We start from the raw sequence: 12,583 nt of genomic DNA on the forward strand, positions 1-12,583 counted from the left end.
CTGGATCAGGTGAGTCCTGAACCATCCCTTAGTTATGCTGCTATAGGCCTAGACTATCGGGGGATTTCCCATGGTGCACTGAGCTCCTCTCTTCCTCTCTCTTTCTGCACTCATTCATGTCCCATTAATGCATGTTACTAACTTCACTTCTTCCCCGGAGTTCTTGTGCTTTCTCGTCTCGCAGGTTCTCATGGATCCTGGTGGAGCCTCCTGCCATGGTCCTGCTTGACTGCCATTGCCAATACTGTTGATATTATTGTTATTATTATTCTTAATATTATTATTACTACAGTTACTGTTGTTCCTGTTGTCACTGCGACATCGTTGTTGTCGTCATCGTCATCATCTTCTTCTAACAGACAGGTTAGTGCTGCTGTGCAGCTGTACGGCCCCAGCAGATCTGTTAGGTTTGTGACTATAAGCTGCTGTAAGATGCACCCGTTTTTTCTTGGTAGGATAACTGATCCACCTGTAGTGTTTACAATACACACCTTTGTGTTACCAGGAAGTGGAGCACCCAGTCTACTGCTCAACTAATGTCAGATTCACAGTAAACATGAACCTGCCGCTGGAAAACACTCTGTGTGCTCTCTCTCCTTTCAATCTTGTATATAGAATGGATGTAGAACTTGCATTTCCAGTTCCTCAGAAACTGTACAAACAGAACCAGTGAATTTAACGAATCTGATTCCATATCTTTTTAAATAAAACTAACACATTTCTTTTAAAGTTCAAAAAACATTCTTGATCAAGTAGCTTTAGTAATTTTAAGTGAGAATTACTTTTTTGTAATTTGTATTTGTGCTGTGAAAACTAAATACATACTAAAAAACAAGAATGTTTCTGTAACTTATAAAACTAAATTAATGTCACTTAAAATTCTGAGTAAAATCTTTTTTAACCTAAAGAACTGAGTTTGTGTTACTTAAAGATGTTGATGCAAATAGTTTCAACATTTTAAACAGTTAAATTAACTTATCTGGTTTTACAGCAAAGTGTTACAAAAATTCACCCTTTAAAATAAATAAAAGTAAAAGTATTTTTACATCAGTTCTGACTCTGGATACTTTCAGGTTGTAAATTACTTTTGATCTTATACATAATTTTGGCCAAGTCTCTAGATTTTAGTGCCTTTAACTTTAACATTTTTTTCTTATTTCCACAATTGTATATTTATTTGGTTTGTCTCATTTCATAGTGAACAAAAATAATAGAAAAAAACTACAACATGACACCAACATCTGTGGTAATGGTAAATGGTAAATGGACCTGTACTTGTATAGCGCCTTTCTAGTCTTCCGACCACTCAAAGCGCTTTTACACTACGTGCCACATTCACCCTTTCACACACATTCACTCAGTGATGGTAAAGTCCATCGAACAGAAACTAACATTCATACACACTCACACACCGATGCACAGCATCAGGAGCAATTTGGGGTTCAGTATCTTGCTCAAGGATACTTCGACACGTGGCAGGAGTGTTAAAGATGATTCCCTTATTGCTCTCTTTTGACTGAATTGTATTTGTTTTATGTTTTTCGTATTTCCACACATGCTTTGGGTTGTTGGGTAGCAACTGTTTTTGTTCAGTGAGACTCAACAATAAACCTTTCTTGGCTCTGATTGACTGTTTTGTTCAGGCCCAGTGGATTCTTGTAAGTACCATTAGGAGCGCCAGGAGGAGCCGGAGGAACCTGATTTTCAGGCTCACTGTACAGTACTCTCTGGATTCTTTGGTGATGGGATCAGATGGTCTTTTAGGGTTAATGTGAGCAGAGAGTCCAACATCTTCCTGGTGTGAGACCCTCAGAACCTTCTTCTGCTGTTTGCATCTTGCAGGTCCAAGTGTGTTGCTGACTGTCTTTCAGCGTCCTGCATCTGAACTTACAGTATTTATATTTCTGATCTTGTTTTAGCTATATTCACCATCAATGAGCTCCAGGCAGAACTCGTGGTATGTGTGTTACATGCCTCCTGTAGAGTGTGGGTATTTTGACACTTTTACAGGAGCAGTTTACACAACCTCTTGTGGCTGAAGGATCTCTACATGCCATCAAGTCAGGGTTTATCATACAGCCACACATTGTTTTTGTCATATTTGTTCCTGTCTTCACACTGTATCACACAAGTGATATCTAACTGAGGTTCCTTTACCTGTCAGTACATCCCCCAGTCTCAGCTGCCTCCTTGTTTCAGATGGTGTAAGACTGAGAACTGACACTCGTCAAAGTCTGTATCATAAAGGCAGTGACAGACACATGAGGCCCTCAGCATCACACCCGGTTAAAAGCTTTCTATCTGTCAACTACTTGCAATACTACAGAAACACACTGAAATCTACAGCTATTTAATCACATTAGTTATATATATTTGTATCTGTAGCTATCTTTTGAAGTTTTACATTTATTTTTATTACATGTTATTATTCTACTGACATTTTACTTATTGTCTTATTGTATTAATTCAATTCAATTAACAGTTTCCACATCTAAAACAAGTGATGTATTTAAACTATAACAAATGGTCTAAAGTGCAAATATTAAACTATACAAATTCATGTTTAAAAAACATTGGTCAGTCACCTTAAACCTGTCTTCAGCTTTAATGTCTAGTGTGAACAATAAGCAAGTGATAACACCAGAAATTACATTTTAGATATATAGATGGATAGATTGATAATAACAGACACATGCTATATGTATAGTGTCCAATGATAAAGTGTATTGTACAGGGGACCAGTAACAGAAGTCAGTACAGTATAGTATGTCTAAATATGATATTCTGTCATTTCACAGTGCAGAACTATCTTGGAAAATTTACATCACAATTCAACAAAACAAAATCTAAATTGTGGGTGTAAAGTAATCAGTTATTCATGGGGAGTTTCACTTTCCATCCAGGGATCAGTTTCAGTTCCTCTGAGCTGTGACACTGACTCTGGGGCCTCTCTGTGGCCGCTGTTAGTACTACTATTTGGACAAACTTCATTGAGGTGTTATTTTATCTCAAAACAAAGTTCAGTTTTACCCTGTAAATATGATCAACACCACATTCCCACTCTCTTATATGGAGAGGATTATTGTATCCAGATGTAACTCACTGTTTCCTCTAAACAGCTGTTTTATAAGCAAAAGTATATTTTGGACTACCATTTTTTCTTAATTAATCACAGTCCATCTGATCTTTGACTCTTTGGATTGTACTATAGTACTCACAGATAGTACAGAGACAAACAGGAACCTACAGCCTGTAAATAATCACATAAAACACATCTCTGTGGGTGAGATTTTTCCTGATTTCTTGATATTAAACTGAAGGGCCCTACGTTGTTTGGACTACCAGACAAATATACATTCCCACAGATTTCTGTGTATCCTTACTTTCTGTACAAGCAAAAATATATTGTTGCAATGGACAGCTGACATACAAGTCTAAGTGTAGGATTAAGATATTCTATAAGATTTGTTCCCTGTTTGTAGATTGTATTGTTAGTAGACTGGCAGCCATTGTTGAAGGGTCTGGTGGATCACAGTGATGCTTTACTGTACAGGAATATGAGACTTGGATGATGGTTTTTCATGGCCACTGTAGTTTCACCTTCGCACTTGGAGGGGGAGGGTTAAGTAAGCGATGCAACTACACCACTATGTGCCATCTTTAAGTATATCACTTCACACAAATGTGGCCTGATAAATCATTAAGTTATATGTGTTAATTTCCGTTTTTTAACACGTCATTTTTTAAAAATTGATCTTAATTAATGGGTTAAATTTAATAGCATTTGACACCAAACTGGGGTGGCCAGGCAATTCTGGGGGCAGCAGCTGCCACCACTTGTAATCCTTCTAGATTATCCTATTTTATCTTATCTCATCTCATTTCATATTATATTGTGTTCATATTTCATTATACTATTTTCTCCATTAATCAATTGAACTTTTTTGGAAAATGGTGAGAAATGTCATCACAATTACCAAGTGACACCTTCACAAGGTCACAAAGGTGACATCATTGTTTGGGTAATATTTAGGTCCCCATCTTAAAACCGAGATCAGCTTTGTTGATCAGTGTTGAGGCTGCCAGCACACAGTCGAGGCAAAATACTTTTTTTTTTTTAAAGTATTTATTGGGGCTTTTATTGCCTTTATTATAGTGATAGCTGAAGATAGACAGGAAAGGGCTACAAAGAGAGGGGACGACAGGTAGCAAGGGGACGGAGGTCGGATTCGAGCCCTGGGCCACTGCAGCAAGGACTCGGCCTCGGTCGCCAACTCTACCCACTGAGCTAACCGGGCACCCGAGGGAAAATACGTTTAATGTGTGAAATGTTATGTTGGTATTTTCAGTCAGGAATCAAATCACACATATTTCCCACAATCCTTGAACACAGCAGGCGAGCGGAGCCGCGTCTCCCTCCGCCCTTGTCCGATATTCCCCGATACAACCCGAGCCTTCGCGAAAAATAACTCGTGGTCTCATTTCATTGGCGGCGTGCTCGTCCAATGAGCTGCGGCCATCTGTGCACGACTCGACGCTGTTGAAATTCTCAGGTTACATTTCCTCCAGGCTTTATTAGCTGCTTTCTCCACAAAGCTCTCCTCTTTACCTGCTGCTGCCGGACACAAGCCGCCGACATGAAGCTTCCAGTGGCCATTCTCGCTGTTTTTGCGACGATAGCTGTCACTATCGACGCCACCGTCTACTTCAAGGAGCAGTTTCTGGATGGAGGTGCAGTATAGTCACTTTCATGTCTGCTTGTCCTGTGTTTGAATGACTGTGCTGTCAGAGTGGCCGCCTTCAACAGGGTCCTTCGATAGTTTCTCTTCAACATCTGCCCTCTTCAACTAAATCTTTCTCTCCCTGCTTTCATTTAAGCCGTCATAATAAGCCAGGCCACTGCTTGTCTGTTAGTCAAATAAGAGATCATGTTAGCTTAAAAAAACAGCATAATAAAGTAGCGTAATAGCAGTGAATGTTAGAATGTTTTTAAATGGAGGTTGTGTGGATTGAGTCGAGCTGTAGGGACGGTAGGGGCTGTAGCAAATGATTCATAAGTTGACATCGTGAGTCCGAATATTCTTTCACTTTTGATATTGAGCCGAGACGCATTTAGAGCCACATACACACTGTCCTCTAACAAGCTCGAATAAAAGCGCAACTTCGAAAAGACAATGTTAAAAAAGTATTAAAATCTTCATTAAAAACAGTAATAACAGTTGTAAATGAGAGACCCCTCCCCACCAAAAACCCCTCTGCAAATGCAGCAGGACTCCAACTAACAGGGATTATCTTTTAATGTGTCTCGATGAACCGATTAGTTTAGTCTATAAAATGTCAGAAAACGGTGAAAAATGTCACTGTCTTCAAAAGTCCGAGGTGACGTCCTCAAATGTCTTGTCCACAACCCAAAGATATTCAGTTTACTGTCATAGAGACTAAATAAAGCAGGAAATATTCACATTTGAGAAGCAAAATTCTGAGAATTTTGACATTTCTTTCTAAATCAAACACATCAAATAGTTCGTAATTAATTTAATAGTTGACAGCTAATTGATTGATAGACTAATTTCATCTGATCTAACCTTATCTACAAGCTCCCACAATTATTTCAGGTATAATGTTCTGCATTTCCTTTTTTTCCAACATAAAAAGTAGAATAATGTAATAGTTCCTGCAGCTCTAAAATGCAGTACAGCAATTTTAAGTTTGTGTGTGGAACACACAGTGTAATAGATTTGTAATGTGGTGTAGTAATATTGCATTAACTAACAGGAGAAAGCAGGCAGGCAGGCAGTAACCAGTTGCATGATTGTGTTTCAGACGGATGGAAGAGCCGGTGGGTCCAGTCCAAGCACAAGTCAGACTATGGCGAGTGGAAGCTGAGTGCTGGGAAGTTCTACGGAGATGCTGAGGCTGATAAAGGTGAGTCTTCTATTGACACAAATGGATATGTCTGAATGCACATGGCATTATCATGCAAATGTAGGTAAAACAGGTTTATTAAAGACCTGTTCTCAGTACAGCCACTACAAAGACTGCTGAGGTTCTATCCAGGGCTGGAATAACCTGCTAGGGGGCCCTTGGGCAGAAACTAGCCATGGGCTCCTAAGCCCCAACTCTTGATGCATTGTCTGTGCTGGAATACAGGTTTACTCAATTTGCTAATTTGTTCATTAAACACAAATTGATTTAAAAATATTAAACATTAAACAGAAATTAAATGTTATCATAAGGTCCCTTTTCAAGACACGAGTCCACCTTTTCTTTTCTTTCCTCGTGCGTCTTTACCAGGTCTCCAGACCAGCCAGGACGCCCGCTTTTACGCCCTGTCTGCCCGCTTTGAGCCCTTCAGTAACGAGGGAAAGCCCGTGGTCATCCAGTTCACCATCAAGCACGAGCAGAAGATTGACTGCGGAGGTGGCTACGTCAAGATCTTCCCCTCTGACCTCGACCAAAGCAACATGCACGGAGATTCACAGTATTACATTATGTTTGGTGAGTCATGTTTGTTTTTGCAGCAGCACTGAGGCCTGGCCACAGAGCACAAGGACCTGGAAGGATGCTTGATGCTTTTTCCTGACAAGTCATTTTTCCATTCAACTGTAGCCATTAATGTGATTCCTCTAGTGTTAAATATGTTTATATGACCTGTGTCTCCAGGGCCTGACATCTGTGGCTACAGCACAAAGAAGGTTCATGTGATCTTCAACTACAAGGGACAGAACCACCTCATCAAGAAAGACATCAAATGCAAGGTAGCTACTGAATGAAGCATGGTTGAATCATTTAGATTTTTCTTCCTTTGTGAAGATGAATTTAAATCTTCTTGCTCACTCTAAAGCACCTCTGATCTCCTCTCTCCAGGATGACGAGCTGACCCACCTGTACACGCTGATCCTGAATCCAGACCAGACATACGAGGTGAGGATCGACAGTGAGAAGGTGGAGTCTGGCTCCCTAGAGGATGACTGGGACATGCTGCCTGCGAAGAAGATCAAGGACCCTGAGGCCAAGAAGCCCAGCAACTGGGACGACAGAGCCAAGATTGACGATCCCAGCGACACCAAGCCTGAGGTAGGACATCGGTTCAACTTCACACATCCTGGTTTGGTTTGGGTATACAATATGTGAAACTCTTGAAGCTCTCTTACTGCGCTACTGATGGACACTTTGAGTACCATTTTGAAAAAGTGGTTGCCATCAGTGGCAGTTGCTAACTGCAGCTAACGCTAATGCTAATGTTAGCTGCAGTTAGCTACTTAGTTCATGCAGCTATCATTAGCTGACTCAGCCCCAGGGTAAGAGGAGCCAAACCCGTCAAAAACCCCCACCTCTGTACCGTATTCCCGGTCGTCAAACTGTCCTCCGTCGGCATTGCATGCTGTATTCCGGTCCGGCAGAACCAGCTTGTAGGGTCACAATAGCTGCATGGCGAGTCGATGTAACACACATTCAGCACCATTGGCTACCGTGGCTAGTCCCTCCGTAGCTGAAACACGTCAATATGTGGAACGCAAACAGCACTCTGCTTTCCCTTTCATGTGGACTTCCAGGACTGGGACGAGCCAGAGACCATCCCTGACCCTGATGCAAAGAAGCCTGACGACTGGGACGAGGACATGGACGGAGAGTGGGAACCTGCTATGATTTCCAACCCAGAGTATAAGGTAAGGCTTTTATAGCTGAGGACACAAGCTGGAGCTTTTATAGACAAGGTGATTGATCACCATTGGAAATGCTTTTACTGGTGTTGGTGTTAAGAGTAGGGGGGTGATATTCTGATGGCATTTCTTCTATCAGGGAACTTGTCTAATAACCAGTATCATCATTAGTCCTAACCTCTGTTGTATTCTCTTTAGGGTGAGTGGAAACCAAAGCAGATTGACAACCCTGACTACAAGGGATCCTGGGTCCACCCTGAGATCGACAACCCAGAATACACTCCTGATGCCACCATGTACAAGTTTGATAACATTGGAGTGCTGGGCCTGGATCTGTGGCAGGTAATGATTACTACTCACCCACTGAATGCTGTAATTACTGTTTCATGCTGTGTGCTAGAATGATGAAGTCAAGTTGAATAAGATGAGAAGAAGAATAATAATTCATGTTTGAGTAAATGAGTAATGTTAATGTGTTTGCTGTCTTTGTTCAGGTTAAGTCTGGAACCATCTTTGACAATTTACTGATCAGCAATGATGTCAAAGAAGCAGAGGAGTTTGGGAAGGAAACCTGGGGAGCTACTAAGGTAGGACTGTACTTGAATACTATATGTAGAACTTATACGCTATACTTTGTGTTCTAGACTAAGTAAAACAGTATTTATATATATATATATATATATATATATATATAATATTATTATTTTAAATGTTTATTGACACAGGGTTTGATTCACAGTGGCACTAGGATCGAGCATCGTTTGGGGTTTTTTGTCAGCAACATCAAAGATTAGCTTTTTAATTGCTAAGACAAATTTGAACTTGAGATTGAACAATATTTTAACAGTTGAATATATTAATCTAAATAGAAAACACTTATAATTAATTAATTAATTAATTTACACAACAAAATTTAAAAAAGATAAAAAATAAAACCTAACCCACCCACATTAATTTAACACTGAACAACACTTACAGTTCTAACTGCAAAATACATTTTGAGTTGGTATGTTACAAACTCAGTTTCAAACATGCACAATTCTTTAGCAGAAAATTATATTTGCTAACCTGTGAAAATGCTGCTGTCGTCATCATCATCAGTTGTCTCTAAATGGCAAGTCATCATGACAAGTGACTCTAGTATTCATCCATCACACTGCCATGTGCTGGGCATGGGGTCACACAGGCAGCGGAGCAAGTGTCACACACACACTGACAATAATATGTAATTAGTGGACAGAACTTCTGGGTCTGAAGTGTCACCAGTGTTGAAGTGTCTTTAAACCTGCAGTCTTTCTAATGGCCAGCAGGGGGCAGCTCCATTAGCTGCAAAAAATAAGTATGATTGTACTGAGCCTTATGAGGAAATGAGCCTACTTCTTCCACTTTATTTATGAGCTCAGTAAACAGTTTCCTGATGAGTTTATGAACTCAGTCTCTAGTTTCAGTCTTATTCCATACAGCATGATGTTCATTTCATAAAATTCTGGTCCCATTTAGAGTAATGTTATGCTTTAGGGTGTGGCTATCTTGTGATTGACAAGTCATTTTCAGTGAGTCCGTCCAGCTCAACGCACCAAACTCAGATCAAACTGTCAAAGTAGGCAGTGCTGATCAGATATGACTATTAATAACAATATTATTTGCCAATATTGACCTATCACAGTCATTGTGTCGTATCAGTATCAGTGTATATGTTAGATGATATGATATGAAAACTTTTTTCCCCCTGATAAATTATATATATATCATCATTTCATGTGCTGATATGAAAAGTTATGTTTTTTCCAGTATGAAAACTGCTTGTGGTAATGTATTTGTGTTACTGCAAACTTTATCCAGCAGAATGCGCTGTGATTTACAATACTGTGGAAAACAGCACAGTAAGAGAGAAGAAGCAGATATCAGCAATGTCAACTAGAATTGGTTGACAATGTATATATTCAATTATTAACATGTTAAAGAATATTTAATTTAAATATTCTTGAATTAAATTATTTGTTGAAGAAAGCATCTTTCTGAGTACCTTTGCAGAGTCATATTGGAGCAAAATCCACATAGAAAAAGTCTCACAAATTCACGTTTTAGTCCACCAAATCTGTAATCGGCAGATTTTTCACTCTAAAATCGGTATCAGTCTCAGAAATCCTGTATTGGTCAGGCTCTACTAAAAAAGGCATGTTCACACTTAAAAAACAAATAAATGTATGTGGTGACTAAGTATACTACTTGCAGTGGACAAAATGGTATTTTTGAGTGGTAATACATGATGTTGTGCATGAAGAAAATATTTACTTGAGTTCAGCAGCATTCTACAATGTGACATAAATTAAAAAGTGTCACAACATCAAAAATACAAATACCCATCAAACCGTACGCAGTATTGTTACTCCAGTTCAAAACAATAAAACATGTGTTTTGTTTGCTCAAAAGGAACCAGAGAAGAAGATGAAGGAGGAGCAGGAGGACATGGAGAGGAAGCTGAGGGAGGAGGAGGAGAAGAGCAAGAATAAGGACACTGAAGGTGAAGACGAGGAGGAGGAGGACGAAGAGGAGGAAGACGAGGAGGAGGAGGAAGAGGAAGAGGGTGACAAAGAGATGGAGGACGACGACGCAGGGACAGAAGAGGAGGATGTCAAACAGAAGGATGAGTTGTAGAGGAAGGGAGCTGGTTGACTCTGCAGGTTCAAACTAACAACAGAAGATCAAGGAAAGCCCTATGGACTCTGGCCTTTCATACAGCAGCCTTTTATTCAGGTGGAGGGGCGGGGAGGGGTGGAAGGTGGGGGTCAGGTCAGATTTCTTTTTTATTGATTCCCTTGTTGCTTTTATTTTATTTTTTTTTAGCCTTCAAATTAGAGATTGGAGAAGGGTTTACATTTTTTTTTCCTCCTGTATGCTTCGAATTTTCTAATTTAATGTGATTTACTGGATGCGGTGTGTGTGCATCCTGCAGTTACCCACAGAGCCAATCCATTTTTATTACTGCGGTTTTTTTTGGGATGTCCAGTTAATAGAGGGTCTGTGATGTTCTCGTTCATGCACCTTTGTTTCTCCTGTGTGATGTGGAACAGTTTTTTTTTAAATTGACCCCTTCATAATTTATTCAATCATTACATTCATTCAGTTCCCAAAGCTCTGATTTTGGACCTGCGTCCTTTGTGCAACTCTTCGTGTGTGTGTGTGTGCGTGTGTGTGTGTGTGTGTGTGCGTGTGTGTGTGTGCGTGTGTGTGCGTGTGTGTGCGTGTGTGTGTGTGTGTGTGCGTGTGTGTGTGTGTGTGTGCGTGTGTGTGTGTGTAAAAGAGAGTGAGACTGCATTCGACAAACTGTGATTTTTACAATCCTTATTTTCTCATTGTTCTGAGTGAGTGACTGACCCGTGGGCGCACACTGTTTTTGAGTTTCAGTCAATAAATTAAAGCTTCTCTCAACAAGCTGACGTCTGTTTTCACTGGTAGTGCAAGTTGTTGGTGTGTGAATGTCTTATTTCAGTGTGGGGTTTATCGGGTAAAAACAAACACATAATATGTGGGTGTTATCAGTATCATTTTCAGTATCTGTACTAACAGAATGTTCACTTTAGCCTGAATGATTGATTCGTTGGTCGATAATATTGGCCTATCACATCAGTGTATGTGTTGATATGTGCAGAAATGAAGAGATACGTGTTTTTTTTCTCCGGTATTTAATGCAGAAAACTGCTTGTGGTAATTTACTAATGTTACTGCAAAGTTTATCCAACAGAGTTGCTCTGATTTACAATACAGTGGCAGCAGCACAGAGTAAGGGAGAAGAAGCAGCTTCTAGCAATGTTAACTAGAATTGGTTGACAATGTTCAATTATAGAACAACAATAATTAAAGCTGCAAGAAAAATAACCTTTTGTCATATTTTCTGAAACTATATCTATATTCTGACAGTAGAACATGAGACAGATAATCTGTGAAACAATCAGGTTCCTCTGGTTCCTCCTAGTGCTCCTAATGACATTCGCAAGAATCCACTGGGCCTGGACAAAAACAACCAATCGGAGCCAAGAAAAATGGAAATATGCTTTGAGCTGATGGCTTTGAAGTTGATTGTAGAGTTTAAGTCCCAGCATCAATATTTGTGAGCCTGAGAACAAAACTCAACAATCAACTATATCTCTTATTGGTATTTTTTTGTGAAAGTAATAGTGTAAGATTAAGTGAATATGACAATTTTTTTTAATAAAAACTACCTACTGCAGCTTGAACTAAAAAGTGTAAGAAAGCAGCCTTCTGAGTTTCTTCACAGAGTCATATCAGTGCACAATTCACATAGAAAAGGTTTATTCTCATTCCAGCTCAAACATTCTCTATATCGTAACATTACATAACCTATTGGTAATCTGGGAATGTTTCCCTCTAAAATCGGTATCAGTCTCAAAAAGTCCATATCTGTCGGGCTCTTGTGTCCACGGGGTCATATCAAAATATATTTTAGATTAAAATTAATTATTAACTATTGATTTTTTTCTGACTGGCTTTTGTGTTTTTTGGAAAAATGTGTATTGATCATGCTGTAACAACTACCATGGAACCGATGCAGATTTCCTTTTTTATCCTTGTTGCATGCTTGTTAATACATGTCCAAGAGGGGACCTGTAACGGACACACACTTGTGATACCTTTAAATGTGACCCCCCTCATTATAGGCTGAATATTTCTACAGATGTTTTTTTGTACATTTTTAAATGCTTGAAGAAGTAAAAATATCCACTAAAGGTGCGGGATTTTTTTTTTTTAAGTGACTGGCCATATGTTTAGTATTATGAAGGCATTCGTTGGGCCATTACGGAGTCAAATGAACCATATTAAGAGAATATGCAACTGTTTTATGGTTGGGATATTTCCGACAGCACGTGAAGACGGCAGCGTGCTGTACCTGTCCTCCG

At 39.5% G+C, this 12,583-nt stretch overlaps 1 protein-coding gene across 1 annotated transcript; it reads left to right on the plus strand.

Moving 5' to 3' along the window:
• Nucleotides 1–4,527: 4,527 nt before the first annotated feature.
• Nucleotides 4,528–11,099, plus strand: LOC127350813 (calreticulin). The gene is made up of 9 exons (XM_051377833.1): nt 4,528–4,731; nt 5,824–5,925; nt 6,295–6,498; nt 6,664–6,758; nt 6,868–7,077; nt 7,557–7,670; nt 7,863–8,006; nt 8,159–8,251; nt 10,098–11,099. Exons 1-9 carry the CDS (start codon nt 4,638–4,640, stop codon nt 10,320–10,322), a joined length of 1,281 nt encoding a protein of 426 aa, XP_051233793.1. The 5' UTR covers nt 4,528–4,637; the 3' UTR covers nt 10,323–11,099.
• Nucleotides 11,100–12,583: the final 1,484 nt, after the last annotated feature.

The sequence above is a fragment of the Dicentrarchus labrax genome, unplaced genomic scaffold, assembly GCF_905237075.1.
Source record: "Dicentrarchus labrax unplaced genomic scaffold, dlabrax2021, whole genome shotgun sequence".
Classification (NCBI taxonomy): domain Eukaryota; kingdom Metazoa; phylum Chordata; class Actinopteri; family Moronidae; genus Dicentrarchus; species Dicentrarchus labrax.